Here is an 18,467-nt window from a genome sequence, read left to right as displayed (position 1 = left end):
AAAAAAGTTTTATTTAGAATCATAGAATGTTAGGGTTGGAAGAGACCTCAGGATGTCATCTAGTCCAACCCCCTGCTCAAAGCAGGATCAACACCAATTAAATCATCCCAACCAGGGCTTTGTCAAGCCAGGCCTTAAAAACCCCTAAGGATGGAGATTCCACCACTTCCCTAGGTAACCCATTCCAGTGCTTCACCACCCTCCTAGTGAAATAGTGTTTCTTAATACCCAACCTAGACCTCCCCCACTGCAACTTGAGACCATTACTCCTTGTTCTGTCATCTGCCACCACTGAGAACAGCCGAGCTCCATCCTCTTTGGAACCCCCCTTCAGGTAGTTGAAGGCTGCTGTCAAATCCCCCCTCACTCTTCTCTTCTGCAGACTAAATAACCTCAGTTCCCTCTTTAAAAAAAATACAAGGAGAATAGAAAAAATACTCTTCCTCTTGTAAATATTTGCGTAATATTTTTTTAAACTGCTCTGTAGCTGAAACAGCTAGGAATAAAAGTAGAAATTTGGTTTGGAAATAGTCCTCACTAAGCAGAAGTGCCTTTAAGTGTTGTCATGAAATTTGATTTGATTTGGCCTAATTAGAATGCTTTGAAAAATCACAATACCATTTCATTTTTATATAGGCCTAGGGACAGCACACTGATGACACAATTCAAACAAGAATACCTTCATGATTTGTAAAAGACATGAAAACAGCCATTAATTTTTTATTTCAACATGTGTGCAGTTTAGATGATACAAAGCCAAAACTGAAGATGCCTGTAATTATGAAATTGCTCCATTATCTTTCTGGCTACCAAAGCTAAGCTGACTGGTCTATAATTCCCTGGGTTGTCCGTATTCCCCTTTTTATAGATGTAACCCATGCCTGCTCAATGTGGCACGCTGTCTCCCTCTAGTAGTGGGCCGGCCAGCTAGAGATTGATCAGCATGCTACAGATTTGGCTAAGGGAGATGTGTCTTTTAGCTCAGGCAGTGGAGGCTCATGCATTAAGCTCAAGAGGTCCCAGGTTTGATCCCGTTGCTGATGCCCCTGTGTGGGTCAGCATTACATAGTTCTCAAAGATAATTTTTAATGACGCAGATCTCTTCAGCCAGTTCCTTAAGTAGTCGAGGATGTGTTTTGTCAGGCCCTGCCACCTTGAAGACATCTACCTTGTCTAAGTAGTTCATAACTCCTTTCCCTGATTTAGCCTTAGCTCCTACCATTATGCTGATGTTCACTGTGTTAGTTGTCTGATCACTGCTAACCTTTTGGTGAAAACTGAAACAGAAAAAGCATTTAACACTTTGGTCATTGCTGTATTTCCTATTACTGTCTTTCCTTCCTCACTGAGTAACGGGCCTACCTTGGTCTTCTTCCTGCTTTTAATGTATTGTAAAGTGTTTTCTTGTTTCCCTTTATATTACTAGCTAGTTTAATCTTGTTTTGTGCCTTGGTCTTTCTAATTTTGTCCCTACATGCTTGTGTTTTCTTTTTAATATTTATCCTTTGTAACTTTACCTAGTTTCTGCTTCTTGCATGACTCTTTTTTGAGTTTCAGGTCATTGAAGATCTCCTGGTTAAGCCAAGAGGTCTCTTACCATACTTCCTACCTTTCCTATGCATTGGGATAGTTTGCTGTTGTACTATGCTGAGGTCAGCTGTCCCAAATCCCCGAAGGTCCAACAAAGGCATACATATCCATTGATATAGTCAAGAGATACCTGAAATGGAGAGAAATAATTGGTGGAAGGTCATTCCCCTGCCACTGGAGGCTTTTTCTCATACGGCTTGAAACTCCTGCAGCACCCAGCAGGCTCCCCACTTTTGCTGCTGCTCCCACTTGAAATGGGGGCTTGACTCTCCTGCAGCCCCACCTGCCCCAAAGTCCACCTGCCACCACTGCTCAATAGTTCCTTGGGCCAGAACTCAGCTGACGGAATGGATTTCAATGGATCTGTGCTGATTTGCACAAACTGAGGATCTGTGTCTTTGTGTTCTGGGCAGTTGGTTCGTTTCTGACTCCATCGGGAAGAAGCAGAAGAGCCCTATAGAGCACTATAGAGCAATCATGTGGCTAAACATTGAATGATGAATGACCAAATTCTGTTGTCAGACACACACATGCAAACCCATGTAAGTTAATGGACCAAGGGTTTCACCAGTGTAACTGATAGCTGAGACTGGCCCTTATGGATTAATACTACTGGTAATCTCTGGTTTCTGGTCATTGTCTTGCCATCACCCACTGACTTCTAAAGGACTCCAGTCAGAGCGATGACAGCATATAGACTCCTGTTACTGGGGCTAGTACAGTGAGTGCACAATCATTTACTTCAGCAACAGGAGCCAGTGTCTTAACCAAAACATTGCAAAGAGCTAAAGAGAGCACTGTAGCAACTATAGAATTATCATTATTGACAAAGACTACAGCGTTATCCAGCTACATCTCATGATCAATTCCCTGCCATGGCAGAGGCCTCAGGCAGCCTCCTGTGGGCTGCAATATTGTGGTCTAATTTCAGTTGTTGCATTCAGTGTATGGGTGCTGGGTGGTGTTGGTGGCCTGTGATATACAGGAGGTCAGATGAGATGATCTGGTGGTCCCTTCTGGCCTTAAACTCTATCACTCTGACTCTGAGTAGTACAACTGGTATGCCTATACATTAGAAATTGAAATCAGTGGAACTACAAACCTGCTTAAAGGTAAACACATGTGTACGTTGGGGTTTGTTTTTTCTGTTTTTTTTTCCTGAACTGGGGCCTTGGGCTGTATTCATTAGTTTGTCTACAACTCAGATTCGAAATTACAGGTCAGAAAATAAGCTAATTATTTAGTCAAAACAAAACGTATATAGAGATTCAAATCTGCCTGGATGACAGAAATGCAGATGACAGGACAAAAATCACTTTTTTCCTACAAATGCATTTCACGGATTGTTAATCCCACTTACTCCGTAATGCAAGGCAATGGTCACTTAATTACAATGCAATAAAGGGCAACAGTAGAGTTCAATTTATAGTGACTACAGGATTAACTCCAAAGTATGTTCACAGTGCCTTAGAAAAGAGACTATTTTAAGCCAGGCTGACTCTAAGGTAAAAGGAGTAGAATAGCATACGTCTTCTGAGTCCCTATCCAGTGCCCTATCTGTTGGGCTACAGTTAGTGGAGGGAAAGCAGGTCTGGCTGAATGTATTAAAGGGCAATTAAGAGCTTAATCCTGAAAATACTGGGTAGTTAGGTATAGTGCTTGCTACTATAAGTAGTTCCAGTCAAGAGACAAAGAACCGTGTCCACACGGTACATGAAGGGTGGGGAGTTTAAATACAGTGATTGTGTGTAACAATGTAAATTTCAGTACTTTGATGGGAAAAGGAGAGTGAGATGAAGTGCATGAATTAATAGATGGAACAGAGCAAATACAGACAGAAAATGTATTTGAGTGGCAGGAGCCACCTTTATTTACAAAATACTTTAAACAATGCTGTTACTCACATACCAACTAAAATAACTACATAAAAGTTAAAATGAGATTACTTTGTTTTCTGAACAGCTCCCCTGGATAAACAGCAAGAAAGGCAAAAAGTACTTTTAAAAATAAGGCAGTGAAATTTAATTATCTTTGGCAATTAATATTAGCTGCTATGACAGGTTAATTGCCTCGTCCTCACTAAACCTTGGGATCTTCTTAAATTCCTCCTGCTTCTTGAAGAAAAGCTGGGCTAGAATATGATCTGCTGTGGCATGGAAGTAGTCATCCATATCAAGGGTTTGCAGCTGTCAGAAATACCATATTTCAAATAGAAATAATTTATTATTCGATGATCCTTTTATAAGACTATTAACAGCACAGACTGAGTAAAAAACCACACAGTCTATGAGAGCTATAGCACACACAATAAAAAGCATACCACTTACATAGCACTTTTCATCAAAGCTATTAAAATCTTAACCATTTCTGGACATGCCTTTTTTTTTTTTTTTTTGGAATGGGAACAGAGAAAGTTCTGAGCTACGTGCTTAAGAATGTTTGTGTTCTTTGAAACTCAATAGTTTCTAATGCTAATAATACAAGTAGATTATTGAATCAGAGAGATTGAGGGTGTAAAGTTTGTGTGTGTGAGCGTGTGAGCATGTGTACATAAACACACACACAATGGCCGGTTAATGAGTTGGTAATACTTAAAACGGTAAATGTCCTATGAAATAAGAAACTAAGCTAGAAGAGCAGTTGCTTCCATGCTCCTTTGCTGGATATCATTATCACAGGATATGTGTAATCACAGGTCCATGGCGCCACCCATGCTCACCATCAAGCATGTTGGCCTGCTCAATGCTTGTGCGGATCCCCTTTCTGTGGTACCCGGGGGCTATAGTGGCCTTTGCAGGCTGATCCACCCACAGCATGACGAGCAGACAAGCTCTCTCTGCCTTGCGCGTGCGCACACACACACAATACATAGTCTCTCTCCTCTTTTTCCTCTCCAATGTGGTGCTTTAGTGGTGCCTCATGAAGGCCCTTCACACCAGAAGTGAAGCTCACCGTCAGTGTAGCTGAGCGTTACTGGGTGGGTAGCAAAGCATAAGGCAACCAATCAGGGAATAAGTCCAATTTATGCTTCCCGCCCCCTCAGCCCCTGCTTATACAGTAACTGCCATTATGTATTCTCACCTGGTTGCCTGTGCTGAATGCTAGAATCAGAAGCAAATCCTCAGCACATGTGTTTTTGATATAATGTTGTGTTCCAATGGGGAAAAATACAACATCTCCAATGCCAATGTCAAAATCAGTGGTAATTTTAGATGAAACAATAATTCCCACCTAAACAAGAGATGCAGCGATTATTCCTTGCTGGAAAATGTTCAAAATATCCAACAGTACACGCCAAGATCACTCATCATAAGATGAATTAAGAATTACGGCTCCAATTCTGAGCTGAGATCTGCTAGTGCAGACCCAATGGCGTCAGTGGAGCACCAGACAGACGCCGGCATCCACAGGGGAAGATTGTGGCTATTATTATTCAGTGCCCCAGATATGGAAAAGGGGTTCATCAGAAGTTTCAACTTCTTCGCCTTGTCAGATGGATTATTAACATTATGAATTTTGGAAATACTTGGGTCAGCTCACATGAAATGCAGGACCCTTAAAAAGAACCTTTAAACCTCTTTGTTTTTCAAAGGGTTGTGACCACTGCTGGGCTATGTGTTTGATACCTTCAACTCATCCCTTAATTCCCTTCTTTTACATCAGATCCCTTTGTTGTGTTTTTCAGCTTCAGTTTAAAGAGAGTGGTTTTCAATTATGATCTTAGTGTGTCTTTGTTTGTTTGTATTATGTCAAAACAGAGCCTCAAGCACCCTGGTAAGTCACGTTAATTAATACTAATCAGAGCAATAATGATTATCTGGGCCTTCCTCTTGGCATAAAATCAAGACCACCCCATTTTCCTTTCTATATCGTACTTACATGTAGTGATAGGGACATAGTGAAACATTGTCTCCTAAATCTTGTTGCAACTAACTTACCCTGCTTAGGGCTGGTTCCTCATCAGTGCTGAATCAACAGGATTCCCTCTTATTTTGCCTACCCTCTTTCTAAGACCATAAGAATTCCTACTTGAAGCAGCTTGCTGCCTTTTCCCTAAATGCAGAACTATAATGGCTAATTTTTCTCTCCATTGAGGTAGTGTAACTTCTTTTTGACTTGTTAGAGTTCCATCAGCATATCTCAGAGAAAATTTAACCCTAAGATGAAGGGTGTGGATTTTGGAGTTTTACAGTACTAACAAGAATCAGAAATTTTTCTGAAAACATTCCAATCCTGCAGCCCTAACTCAGACAAAACCCTCATTTAGTTTATGTAACAACTTACCTTTCCACTGCCACTAATGACATAGCCCATCTCGTTAGCATTGAAATGAAAATGAGGTTGCCGTAGTCCATTGCTGTATATCCTGATAGTTCCTAAGGTAAGACTATTTTCATACTGGAAGTCAAAATAAGCACAACATTCAGACAACAACTCATATGGCAACATCTTAGCTGTGTGTGACAATGATGATGAACTCACATGCTTCACAATGTTACCTTACGTTTCAGCAACGAGAATGCTCTACTGAATATACATACCATTTGCAGTGAGTCACTAAAGATTTTCTCATTGTCATTTAGACCCACTCCATTTTTGCGAAAGTGAGCCCACTGAATTACTCCCTCTGGAAGTTTGAATTCTGTTGAATCTGAATGAATGACAGTTAAATGAGAATTACTAGAAAATATTCCCATATGTTATCGGTAATTAATTGCCAGAAGATTTGCTTTTAGCTAATGTTGCTTGATTATCGACCAAGATCATGAGTCCACACTGGGGACTGAATCTGGGACATCCAGTGCTATAAGCATGAGCATCTACCTTTAGCTATGACAGTTTTCAGAGTAACAGCCGTGTTAGTCTGTATTCGCAAAAAGAAAAGGAGTACTTGTGGCACCTTAGAGACTAACCAATTTATTTGAGCATAAGCTTTCATGAGCTACAGCTCACTTCATCGGATGCATACTGTGGAAAGTGTAGAAGATCTTATTATAAACACACAAAGCATGAAAAAATACCTCCTCCCACCCCACTCTCCTGCTGGTAATAGCTTATCTAAAGTGATCACTCTCCTTACAATATGTATGATAATCAAGGTGGGCCAGGCCATTTCCAGCACAAATCCAGGGTTTAACAAGAATGTTGGGGGGGGTAGGAAAAAACAAGGGGAAATAGGCTACCTTGCATAGTGACTAAGCCACTCCCAGTCTCTATTCAAGCCTAAGTTAACTGTATCCAATTTGCAAATGAATTCCAATTCAGCAGTTTCTTGCTGGAGTCTGGATTTGAAGTTTTTTTGTTGTAAAATAGCGACTTTCATGTCTGTAATCGCGTGACCAGAGAGATTGAAGTGTTCTCCGACTGGTTTATGAATGTTATAATTCTTGACATCTGATTTTTGTCCATTTACTCTTTTACGTAGAGACTGTCCAGTTTGACCAATGTACATGGCAGAGGGGCATTGCTGGCACATGATGGCATATATCACATTGGTGGATGTGCAGGTGAACGAGCCTCTGATAGTGTGGCTGATGGTATTAGGCCCTGTGATGGTGTCCCCTGAATAGATATGTGGGCACAGTTGGCAACGGGCTTTGTTGCAAGGATAGGTTCCTGGGTTAGTAGTTCTGTTGTGTGTGGTTGCTGGTGAGTATTTGCTTCAGGTTGGGGGGCTGTCTGTAGGCAAGGACTGGCCTGTCTCCCAAGATTTGTGACAGTGTTGGGTCATCCTTCAGGATAGGTTGTAGATCCTTAATAATGCGTTGGAGGGGTTTTAGTTGGGGACTGAAGGTGACGGCTAGTGGCGTTCTGTTATTTTCTTTGTTAGGCCTGTCCTGTAGTAGGTGACTTCTGGGAACTCTTCTGGCTCTATCAATCTGTTTCTTCACTTCAGCAGGTGGGTATTGTAGTTGTAAGAATGCTTGATAGAGATCTTGTAGGTGTCTGTTTCTGTCTGAGGGGTTGGAGCAAATGCGGTTGTATCGCAGAGCTTGGCTGTAGACGATGGATCGTGTGTTTTGGTCAGGGTGAAAGCTGGAGTCATGTAGGTAGGAATAGCAGTCAGTAGGTTTCTGGTATAGGGTGGTGTTTATGTGACCATTGTTTATTAGCACTGTAGTGTCTAGGAAGTGGATCTCTTGTGTGGACTGGACCAGGCTGAGGTTGGTGGTGGGATGGAAATTGTTGAAATCATGGTGGAATTCCTCAAGGGCTTCTTTTCCATGGGTCCAGATGATGAAGATGTCATCAATATAGCGCAAGTAGAGTAGGGGCGTTAGGGGACGAGAGCTGAGGAAGCGTTGTTCTAAATCAGCCATAAAAATGTTGGCATACTGTGGGGCCATGCGGGTACCCATAGCAGTGCCGCTGATCTGAATGTATACATTGTCCCCAAATGTGAAATAGTTATGGGTAAGGACAAAGTCACAAAGTTCAGCCACCAGGTTAGCCGTGACATTATCAGAGATAGTGTTCTTGACGGCTTGTAGTCCATCTTTGTGTGGAATGTTGGTGTAGAGGGCTTCTACATCCATAGTGGCCAGGATGGTGTTATCAGGAAGATCACCGATGGACTGTAGTTTCCTCAGGAAGTCAGTGGTGTCTCGAAGGTAGCTGGGAGTGCTGGTAGCGTAGGGCCTGAGGAGGGAGTCTACATAGCCAGACAATCCTGCTGTCAGGGTGCCAATGCCTGAGACGATGGGGCGCCCAGGATTTCCAGGTTTATGGATCTTGGGTAGTAGATAGAATATCCCAGGTCGGGGTTCCAGGGGTGTGTCTGTGCGGATTTGATCTTGTGCTTTTTCAGGGAGTTTCTTGAGCAAATGCTGTAGTTTCTTTTGGTAACTCTCAGTGGGATCAGAGGGTAATGGCTTGTAGAAAGTGGTGTTGGAGAGCTGCCGAGCAGCCTCTTGTTCATATTCCGACCTATTCATGATGACAACAGCATCTCCTTTGTCAGGAGAGTGATCGCTTTAGATAAGCTATTACCAGCAGGAGAGTGGGGTGGGAGGAGGTATTTTTTCATGCTTTGTGTGTATATAATAAGATCTTCTACACTTTCCACAGTATGCATCCAATGAAGTGAGCTGTAGCTCACGAAAGCTTATACTCAAATAAATTGGTTAGTCTCTAAGGTGCCACAAGTACTCCTTACCTTTAGCTAGTTAATAGACTCCTATCCTTTGTGAAGCAGCCACCAGTGAGGGATACATAACACAGACTGACCAGCGGTTTATACTTGCACAGTATCCCACTCTGACACATGCAAGCAGCAATTGTACAAATAATAAGAAATCTGAAATCAGAATTTCTTCTTGAGTTTAGACTAAGACTAGTAACTTGGAACATATTCACTGATATTAATGGGAACACCAAAAGCTTCTTTCCAGCCACTCACTCATTAGCTGTGAGCTCAAACTTTTTATCATGAAAAGTAATTGTTCTGATGGCAATGATTTCAGCTGTCCTGAATCTTGCAAGGTGCTTTGTCATTAGTAGTGGAGGGTGCTCAGCATCTCCCAGGAAATGCTCAGCACCTTGCAGGATTGAGTGCACAGTGTGTGAGCATCATGCACTAGAGGCTGATCCACTTTATACAAAACATTTTGAAGATGATAAGGTAGTGCTTTCTATACACCTTCCAAAGATGGACAACATTTCACCTTAAACAGGTCAGTCATGGTGACAACATTTTCCATGTGCCTGAATTAGACAGGCCCTTATTCACATACTGATGTTAAAAGGCCTCTAGTATTATACCTTGAGCATACTAAAAGTCCCAGGAAGTTGTAATTGTTGCCTTATTTCCTTTAGGTAATTTGGACTTCTTTGTGCCTACAGTGGCCTTCTCTATTCATTCTCTTGCACTGACAGTCTAAGGAGTACTGAAACATTCTCCAGACGGAGTTGCCTTTGGCTCATTTTGTTCTACCTCCCCTGACGACAGAGTTCAGCTTTCCTTGGAGTGCACCAGCCAAATCCTCAGGTACATCAGGGACCCATCAAAATAAGTTTTATTGGCCATATACAAAAAAGAGAAAACTATAAAATAAAAAATTAGTTAAATACACATACTCCCAGACCATACTACAGTGGACATCACAGGCTGGCACTTTCCTTGAAGTTACAGAAGAAGAGGTTACTCATATTGTGCAATAACTGGGTTTTTCTAGATGTGTGTCACTATGGATGCTTCACTTTAGGTGCTAATGCGCCTCTTGAGCCACGGATATGAGATTTTCCCTTAGCAGTGTCTGTTCGGTCTGCACATGAACCCTATTCCTCCTCCTGTCACACACCAAGGCTACACAGGAATACGCAGGTGAACTGCCCTCAGTTCCTTCTCTACTCGAATGTCCCATGGAAAACAGTCTGAAGCAGAGGGGAAGGAGGCCAGCTGGAGGGATGCCAGACTCAATGGTACCTGTTCCAGGGCCAGAGTCAATGGCACCACTCAGGTTGTTGGAACCTCAGAGTGGCCCGATGTGGATCACACTCTACTAGAATCCCTCTGCCCCGCCATCCTTGGTGTTGGGGATCGACCTCTATCAGTCTTTTTCTGCTTCCTTCTTACCTATGATAGAGAGCTGTGCCGAGATTCCCTCGCTGAAGCACTTTTCTTCAGCACCCGGGATGTTGGACAGTGCCAAGTTTCTTGAGAAGCAGACGGAGCATGTTTTCTCGCTGTGGGAGAGGAGGAACTGCGCTGAGTCTCCCAAACAGTAGCCAGGGCACTCCTTATGGCAACTGAACTACCAGGCTCTGAGGGAGGTCAAAATGCTGCCTCCTTGAGGATACATCTGAGCTAGTGTCTCTACTCTTTTTGATGAGGTCTTTGGTAAGTCTTTGTAGATCTTACAGCGCTCCTGCACGTGAGTTTCCCCCAGACATTTAAGGCAGCTGCAATGTGGGGTCACTCACAGGCATAAGCTTGTGACAAGAAGCAAAGGCTTAAACCTCAGAAACCACACACTAAATGCAACAACCGAAATTAGACAAAGTATTACAGAGGCTGTCTGAGGTCTCTCTGAGGTCTATTAGACTGCCTGAGGCCTCTGCTTAATATTGTCCCTTTTATTAAATTACAAATTGTTTCTAGACTGTTATAATACTATTTCTCCCTTCTATCACATTTAATTTTTACTCTATTTTATCAACATAAGAACGGTCATACTGGGTCAGACCAATGGTCCACCTACCCAGGTATCCTGTCTTCCAATAGTGGCCGGTGTCAGAGGATTCAAAGAGAATGAACAGGACAGGGCAATCATCAAGTGGTCCAGTCCCAGCATCCAGCAGTCAGAAGGCTAGGGACACCAAGAGCATTAGGTTGCATCCCTGACCATCTTGGCTAAAAGCCTTTGATGGACCTATCCTCCATGAACTTATCTAATTCTTTTTTGAACCTAGTTAAATTTTGGCCTTCACAACATCCCTGACAATGAGTTCCACAGGTTGACTGTGCATTGTGTGAAAAAGTACTTCCTTCAAAACAAACAGATACCCCATTTATATACCAAGTTCTTAGTTATGTACCTTTGAGATTATAGAAGTATCGCCACACTAGCTCGTCTGGAGACTGCACATAGCTGGCATTCTGAACAAGCTGTACTAAGTTTGGTGGAAGGTTAATGGCCTGATCTTCTGTTTGTTTCTTGAATGTTCTTATAAAATTCACTCCACCTTGAGTCTAAAATACACCCAATAAAAATGTTATGTTAGCAAATGCATGAAGCAAACAGGGAAAGTAGAGCAGCTTGATCAAGTAATGTGTTTTTCACCTTTAAGACATACTGAAGGTCTGATCTGGTAAGACTTGCTGCCATGCATTATCCCATATAATTCCTAGCTTTATACATATTTTAACTTGATTTTATACTTTATTCAAATCCTAAAGAGATTTGAAACTGAAACAAAATGTAAGTCCTCTCTCATCTGGGTAGATGCTACAAATTGTTCCATGAAGGAGAGAGTGTTTGCTCCCTCCCTGTGGAATGCACAGTTTCCACCATGAGAACCTGCAGATCCCCATGGATCCAGCAGATACTATGAACCTATATGCTAGGGACCCTTGCCCCACTGTGACAAGGACTAGTTTTAACAATATGAGAGGACACTGCTACACTGGGGACATACAAATCCTTCCAGGTGGGAGACAGGAGATCCAGGCAAAGAGGGGATCCTCCACAAATTGATAAGGGGCATGGTTGGGCCCTTTTTTATTACTTTCAGCAGGACAGAGTTGTATATGCTACTGTTCAAACCTTTAATGATCTTGCTGCTATGTCTTCTGGTGTAGAGAAAAACATCCAAGGTTTGAAGTTCTTCATGTGTTGTAAAAAACAGCAGGAACAAACAGTCATTTTCTCCCACATTCTTTACCCAGTGCAATGTGTTTTTAGGGAAGAAAATCACTTGGCCCGTGGTAACATTGTATGTAGTTATTATGCTACCACCAGCATCAACACCACCAGTCTAGGCACTACCCTGAAACACAGGCGGAGCGACAAAACAAAATCATGACAGAAACAAACAAACATTGTTTTTTCCGTAGTGAGCTCATAAATTGTATTTGCCTACATTTTAATAATTCAAACATATATGTGACTGATGGTAGCCCACTCTGGTGACAATCCCACTCTTACTCAGCTTTTGAGAGACCAAAGCAAGAATAGTGCATTCAGCAATAAATTGTTGGAAGGCCCAATTTCTTTAAGAAACACTTAATAAATTTTCTCTCTCTCTCACGCACACACAAAACATTAAGTTATTTAGAGAAAGCTATGAATGTTATGATTATAGTTTAAGAAGATTCAAACTATTGGGGATAAGGACCATGTGTCTGTGGAATGTCTTGCACAATTGCTCCCCAATCCTGACTGGGGCCTGTGAGTGCTACTATGATAGAAATATTAAATACTTAATAATAAAAATATTGTTAGTATTCTAAGTATAGCCAAGAGTCAATTCTTCAAAATACATAACACTTTGTTTTCACAATTATGTACAATCTCAAATTATTCCTCACAATACCCCATGAGTTAGTACTGTAAGTAACTTTTACTATCCCCATTTTACAAATAGAGAAATGGATAGTCAGAGGAGATATAACAAACACTTTCAAATTTGGGTGCCTAATATTAAGCACCTAATTCATGTGCAGGCACCCAGATAAGTAGCTGAATTTTTAAAAGTTCAGAGTACACAAAATTTCCACGGACTGCAACTATTACACTTTGGTTGGAGCTGTGAGCATATAGTATGTCTGCAAATCACGCCACTTAAGAACATGATTTCAGGCACCAAGTTTTGAAAATGTGACACACATTAACCAGTGATAATGCCGTCTTTATTATTATTTAGCATTTGTATATCAGACCATAGGCTGGCATGATGCTTTACTTAAAAAATTTACAACAGATGAAATTAAAATAATCAGGTTGTACCTTTAGGAGAAAGCCATGTTCATTTGGTATTAAAGTGCCAATGGGGGGCCCGGAGCCCTTTGCTCTTGATCCGTAATGTTCCAAAAGTCATCTTAGACTGCTGATTGTTGATGCTTGTTCCTAATTCCATTTCTTCATCACTCGGATAATCATTTACATCATACCTAAATCTTGCCCATTGAATATCACCCCCAGGAAACTGAAATACCTAGCAAATCATAAGTTATTCTTACAAGTTATTCTTTATAAGTATTGGACAAAGGCAAAGCCAGTGGGGAAATGAAGGGAAAATATTGAGGGAATATTTCAGAACATTACTTTATATGTAGATATGAAATTTGTGGGAAACACAGGGAATTCTTGGTGAGGCTTCTCTAGCTATGGGTTTAGTACACTTTTGATGATCCCACACATACGTTTATACATCAAATTGCCATAATATTTTTTACAATGATTGATAAGGAATGGTTTTAAGGACAAAACTCTCAGAAAAATTACTGGCTAAGAATCACTTTGTAGGTACATCAAACAAAAAAAGTGGAAGACTTGGGGTGAAATCCTGGCCTTACTGAAGTCAATGGAAGAACACCCACTGACCTCAGTAGGGCCAGGATTTCACCAGTCAATTAGTGTGTATCTGCCATCAAAAACTAAACAAATATAAGGCTGACATGGCCTATCATCACCTTGACCACTTTACTTTTATGTTGTACTCCCTTCCCCCTTCTCTTTCTTTGTCTTTTTAGACACTGATTCAGGAAAGCACTTAAGTACATGCTTAAAATTAAGCACATGTGTAAGCACCCTTCCTAAATAGAATGTTTTTCTGAATCAGGGTCTTAGATTGTGAACTCTTAGTGCTAGGGACTGTTCCTTCCCATTTATTTGTACTCCATCTAGAATAAATCCAGGAATTTTAAAAAGTCACCTTACATTAGGGAAGTGTATTACGGGACATTGTAATCTTGAAAACCACATTTTTGTGTATGTTTGCACCTCCTATAGTTACATCTAATGCCTAACAATATCTGAATTGGAAGAAATTAGAAAAAGACAATTTTTTGCTATTTTTTTAGTTCCTTTCATTTGTATATTTGACAGCACTGTATATCAGTTTAACTGTCCACTGTCTAATCAATCATCTTCTTTCTTGCGGAAAAACCCTTATAAACATGAACATGGGATCAGAAAAATCCATATAAATATACTTTTTAAGGATTTAAAAAAAGAGTCAGAACATACACTTTGACATCTGGCTCTATGAAAACTGGAGTTCTTCTCAAATTGGTCAATTTCTAAAAATTCAGTAAGTTTTGAAATACAAAGACTAAACTCTGAAGTAATCTAGCTGTTTGGTTTGTACATGAACGCTAATGCTATAAGTCCAGCAAGGTGAGTGAGGCTACTGCTGCCTAAAATGAGACCATCACATTCATTTTTATTTGTGACCAAAGAATACATTTTAGCTCGGTTCTCAAGACTTCCAGTTTCAGCTAAATGGCTTCTATTTGTATTCTAGCTTTCTGAAAATGTTTAACATGGTTTCACATGGTGTAGTTTCACTGCTAAATTTCAAAAGCTGACTTCCTTTTAAAACTCTGTAATTTTGGTTATTTAGACATCTAATTTGTAGGTCCAAATAATGATATATCCAAAAGATGTAAATTGCATTTTGGATTATTTATGAATCATAATCTCTTTGTGCCTGCAATTCTGTGGACAGAAAAGGAGAGAACCAAAACAACAACAACAAAAACAGGCCAGTCTGAAAATTTGCCTCCAAACTTCTATATTGAGTACAATAATACTTTTCGTAAGAAGAACAACTGCTACACCTAGATTTACCCAGATGATTCAGAAACTGGAATTTGACATCTACTTTTTTTTGTCTGATATTCTTATTGGGCTTTTTGGAGAGGTTATTTCATGCTTTTGAATGTTTATCTCTGTCATAAATCCAGTGTTATTAATGTAGACCAAGGCAATAATCAGCACTCCTATGATGGTGGAGATGATGCAGGCCAAGAGACAAACTAGAAAAATGTTCATTAGCGATCAGTGGCTCTTTCTTTCCTACAAGACATTTTAAAAACAAAAGTTATTGGTTAGCAATCAGAACAATAGTTAATGCAATGATACCTGTGTAATCAAGACTGGATACCTTTCCTGAAGGTATGCTTTTGTCAGACAAGTTAGTGGGCCCAGTATAGGAGTAACTCAATTAAATTTTTATGGCCTCTTTTATGGTCAGACTAGATGCTCTAATGGTCCCTTCAGGCTTGAGGTTTATGAAATTATGAATAAATCTTAGAAGCGCTTCACACCAGGGGACTGATGCCACAGGCTTTATTCGTGAGTTACACACATTGTATTCTTTCAAAACTCCTAGCTAGCTAGCTAGGAGTTTTCATTAGTGCCCATCAGTGTAAGCACTCCTCATGTGAACAAGGCTTGCAGAATAGAGCTTAGATCTCCCTTGGAATATCAATACAAGCTGCTAATTTTCACAAGAAAGTGAGATAATAAATAAAGCAAAAGAGCTACTGAAATTTTCACCTGTTTTACAGATTAAGCTACAAACTGCAACAAGACAGAGCATCCTTTATACATTAAGGAAGCATTCCTTTTTTAACTATTTAAAGGGATGATGAGATGAGATATGCTTTGTATGGTTACTTTTTTAATCCTTTGGGAAAATGTAAAGTCCTCAGTGTATTTTAACCTGGTTAGATCCTTAATGGTCACTTTTCAAACTGTATTGTTTAAGCTTTCAAACCACTGCTGCTTAAACTTCTGCTGCCCTTAACAAAATAAGATAATCAACATTTTTTTAAACTTGGGCCTTGTAATGGGGTGTCCACCCTACACAAAACTGGAAGGGGTTAAGGTGGCCAGGTAGGCCCATTAACTGCCCAGGCTTCACCTGGAGGAGCTGCCAAAACAAAACAAAAAAGAGAGCAGGAAATATCACCATATTCCATTACACAACTGTTCTCCTTTATGGGAGAACATTCAAATAATTCTGTTTTTAAATAGCTTGTGTTCAAATAAATGTTAGTCAGTAGCAGTCCCCAGAGAGCCCTCATCACATTCAGAGGAAAAAAATATTAGATCAGATTGCATCCAAAGTCCTGATTTCCAGTGATTTGAACACACTTTACCTTATATTTTCTCCATGTCAATCCCACACAATTCTGTCCTTGTATTAAAAACACCCATATATTCTACACCATGATAACTAATATAGCACATATGGTCTCACTAAAAATCCCCAATGTGTAAAGTCAGTTGGGTCACTGTGGAGTTGCTAACCCTGGTATATTTATAGCCTAGAACTGCTGGGAAGGCAGCTCAGTACTTAGGGTATGTCTACGCTGCAACGAAACACCCATGGCTGGTGCTGTACTTTAACTTCACTCTAGAAACTAATTTAGTTAAATCAGTTGAATTTGTGTGTAAACTAGCCCTAAGCCTTCTGCCATCACATCTTTGCTAAGTGAAGCGAGGCCATGGTCATTTCTTGAGTCAGTATTATGTTTGCCAATTAGCAAAGTGAGAATTAGGAAGATTTTATTTTACTGAAGTCTTTATAGTATATTTATGTACATCATTTTGCTAAATCATGAAACAAGATGTTAAGCCCCAACCCTAATTCTTATTTGATAATGGTCTAAATAATTGCAAAATTGAAACTTACTGGTATCTCTTGCTTTGTCCTTTCTTTGATATTTGAGGAACTTTGTATTCTTTCTTCATGCATTTCAAATCCTGGGTTCTCCATTTAAAGAAATTGGAACAGACTTTTGTAAAAAACTGATTGAAAAAAATGTTAATTCTAATTTGTGCTCAGTGCTTCTAGAGCTGCAGACCAAGAAACAACTAATTTTAATTTTGCATAGAAACAGTAAAGACACTTAAAATGATCTTATGTCTAAACTGGTTGCAATCCAGGAAATCTCCTTTTCTGAACTGTCACAGGAAAGATCTGCCTCTTTCCAAATTCAGGGTTGAAGTTATTCAGCTCATTTCTGCATTACACAAGACCTGTGAGATGACAAAACAGTAAGACAGACAGGTTCTGTTAACTGAGGACTGTGGGGAACTGACAGTGGACAGCTCAAGCTGGTGAGCTGAGAAGCAGTGCAAAGGCAACAAATGGTCTGCTCCTTTCCCTGTAAAGAGCAGCTTCCCCCTAATATGTGGGTCATTCCCATGACAATGATTAACGAAATATTTTGGGTAGGGACACAGTAATGAAAACAAAAGAAAAACAGTGAACAACTGTACTAGAGCACAATGAAAAACTGTCTTGATTTTCATACACAGGCATCTGTTTGATAACAATAAAGATATTCCTGAATCATTACTATTAGTTACATCGGGAAAGAAAAACTGACAGAATGATAACAAGTGGCAATGATGGCCCCGAGAAAAAAACGGTTACCTACCTCTTGTAACTGTTGTTCTTCGAGATGTGCTGCTCATGTCCATTCCAAGTAGGTGTGCACACACCGTGTGCACAATCATCAGAAGGTTTTTTCCCCTAGTGATACCCACCAGGTTGGCTGTGGAGCCCTCTGGAGTGGCACCTTTATGGCGGTGTACATAGGTCCCTGCCGACCCACCGCCTCTTCAGTTCCTTCTTGCCGGATACTCTGACGGAGGGGAGGTGGGTGCATCTTGGAATAGACATGAGCAACACATCTCGAAGAACAACAGTTACAAGAGGTAGATAACTGTTTTTTCTTCTTTGAGTGCTTGCTCGTGTCGATGCCAAGTAGGTGATTCCCAAGTCTAACCTAGGAGGCGGGGTTGGAGTTCATAGAATCGCTGTTTGTAGCACTGCATCATCTCTGGCCTGCTGTATAATGGTGCAGTGCAATGAAAAGGTGTGGATTGAGGACCACGTCACTGCCCTGCAGATGTCTTGAATAGGAACTGGTGCCAGGAACACTGCTGAGGATGCCTGCACCCTTGTGGAGTGTGCCATCAGCACACAGGCAGGAATCTTTGCCAAGTCATAGCACGCCCGAATACAGGACGTGATCCTTTGGGACGAGACTGGAAGCCCCTTCATCCACTCCGCAATTGCAGGGAAGAATTGCGTTGATTTTTGCAATGGCTTCGTTCTTTCAATGTACAAGGCTAATGCTCATCTGACATCCAGGGAGTGAAGCATTCATTCAGTGTTGCTAGCATGCGGCTTAGGAAAGAACACTGGGAGAAAAATGTCCTGGTTCATGTGGAATTGCAAAACTACCTTTGGGAGAAAGGCAGGATGCGGTCACAACTGCAACTTGTCCTTATAGAAGACCGTATATGGGGGCTCCAAAGTTAAGGCCTTAAGCTCAGACACCCTCCTGGCTGAAGTTATAGCCACCAAGAATGCTACTTTCCAGGAAAAGTAGAGGAGGAAGCATGTTGCTAAAG

At 40.8% G+C, this 18,467-nt stretch overlaps 1 protein-coding gene across 1 annotated transcript; it reads right to left on the bottom strand.

Moving 5' to 3' along the window:
* Window positions 1–3,641: 3,641 nt before the first annotated feature.
* On the bottom strand, window positions 3,642–16,818 carry DYNAP (dynactin associated protein; the record flags this gene model as incomplete). The annotated part of the gene is given in 14 exon segments (XM_084629619.1): window positions 3,642–3,776; window positions 4,672–4,821; window positions 5,875–5,988; window positions 6,132–6,241; window positions 11,128–11,281; window positions 11,856–11,898; window positions 11,900–12,066; window positions 12,070–12,078; window positions 13,038–13,061; window positions 13,063–13,245; window positions 14,872–14,918; window positions 14,921–15,092; window positions 15,096–15,110; window positions 16,735–16,818. Coding segments are annotated over 14 exon segments (1,407 nt in total).
* Window positions 16,819–18,467: the final 1,649 nt, after the last annotated feature.

The sequence above is a fragment of the Lepidochelys olivacea genome (genome assembly GCF_965140295.1).
Source record: "Lepidochelys olivacea isolate rLepOli2 genome assembly, chromosome: 5".
Lineage (NCBI taxonomy): Eukaryota > Metazoa > Chordata > Testudines > Cheloniidae > Lepidochelys > Lepidochelys olivacea.
The sequence above is the reverse complement of the archived record's forward strand: the minus strand, read 5'-3'. Positions and strand labels throughout refer to the sequence as shown.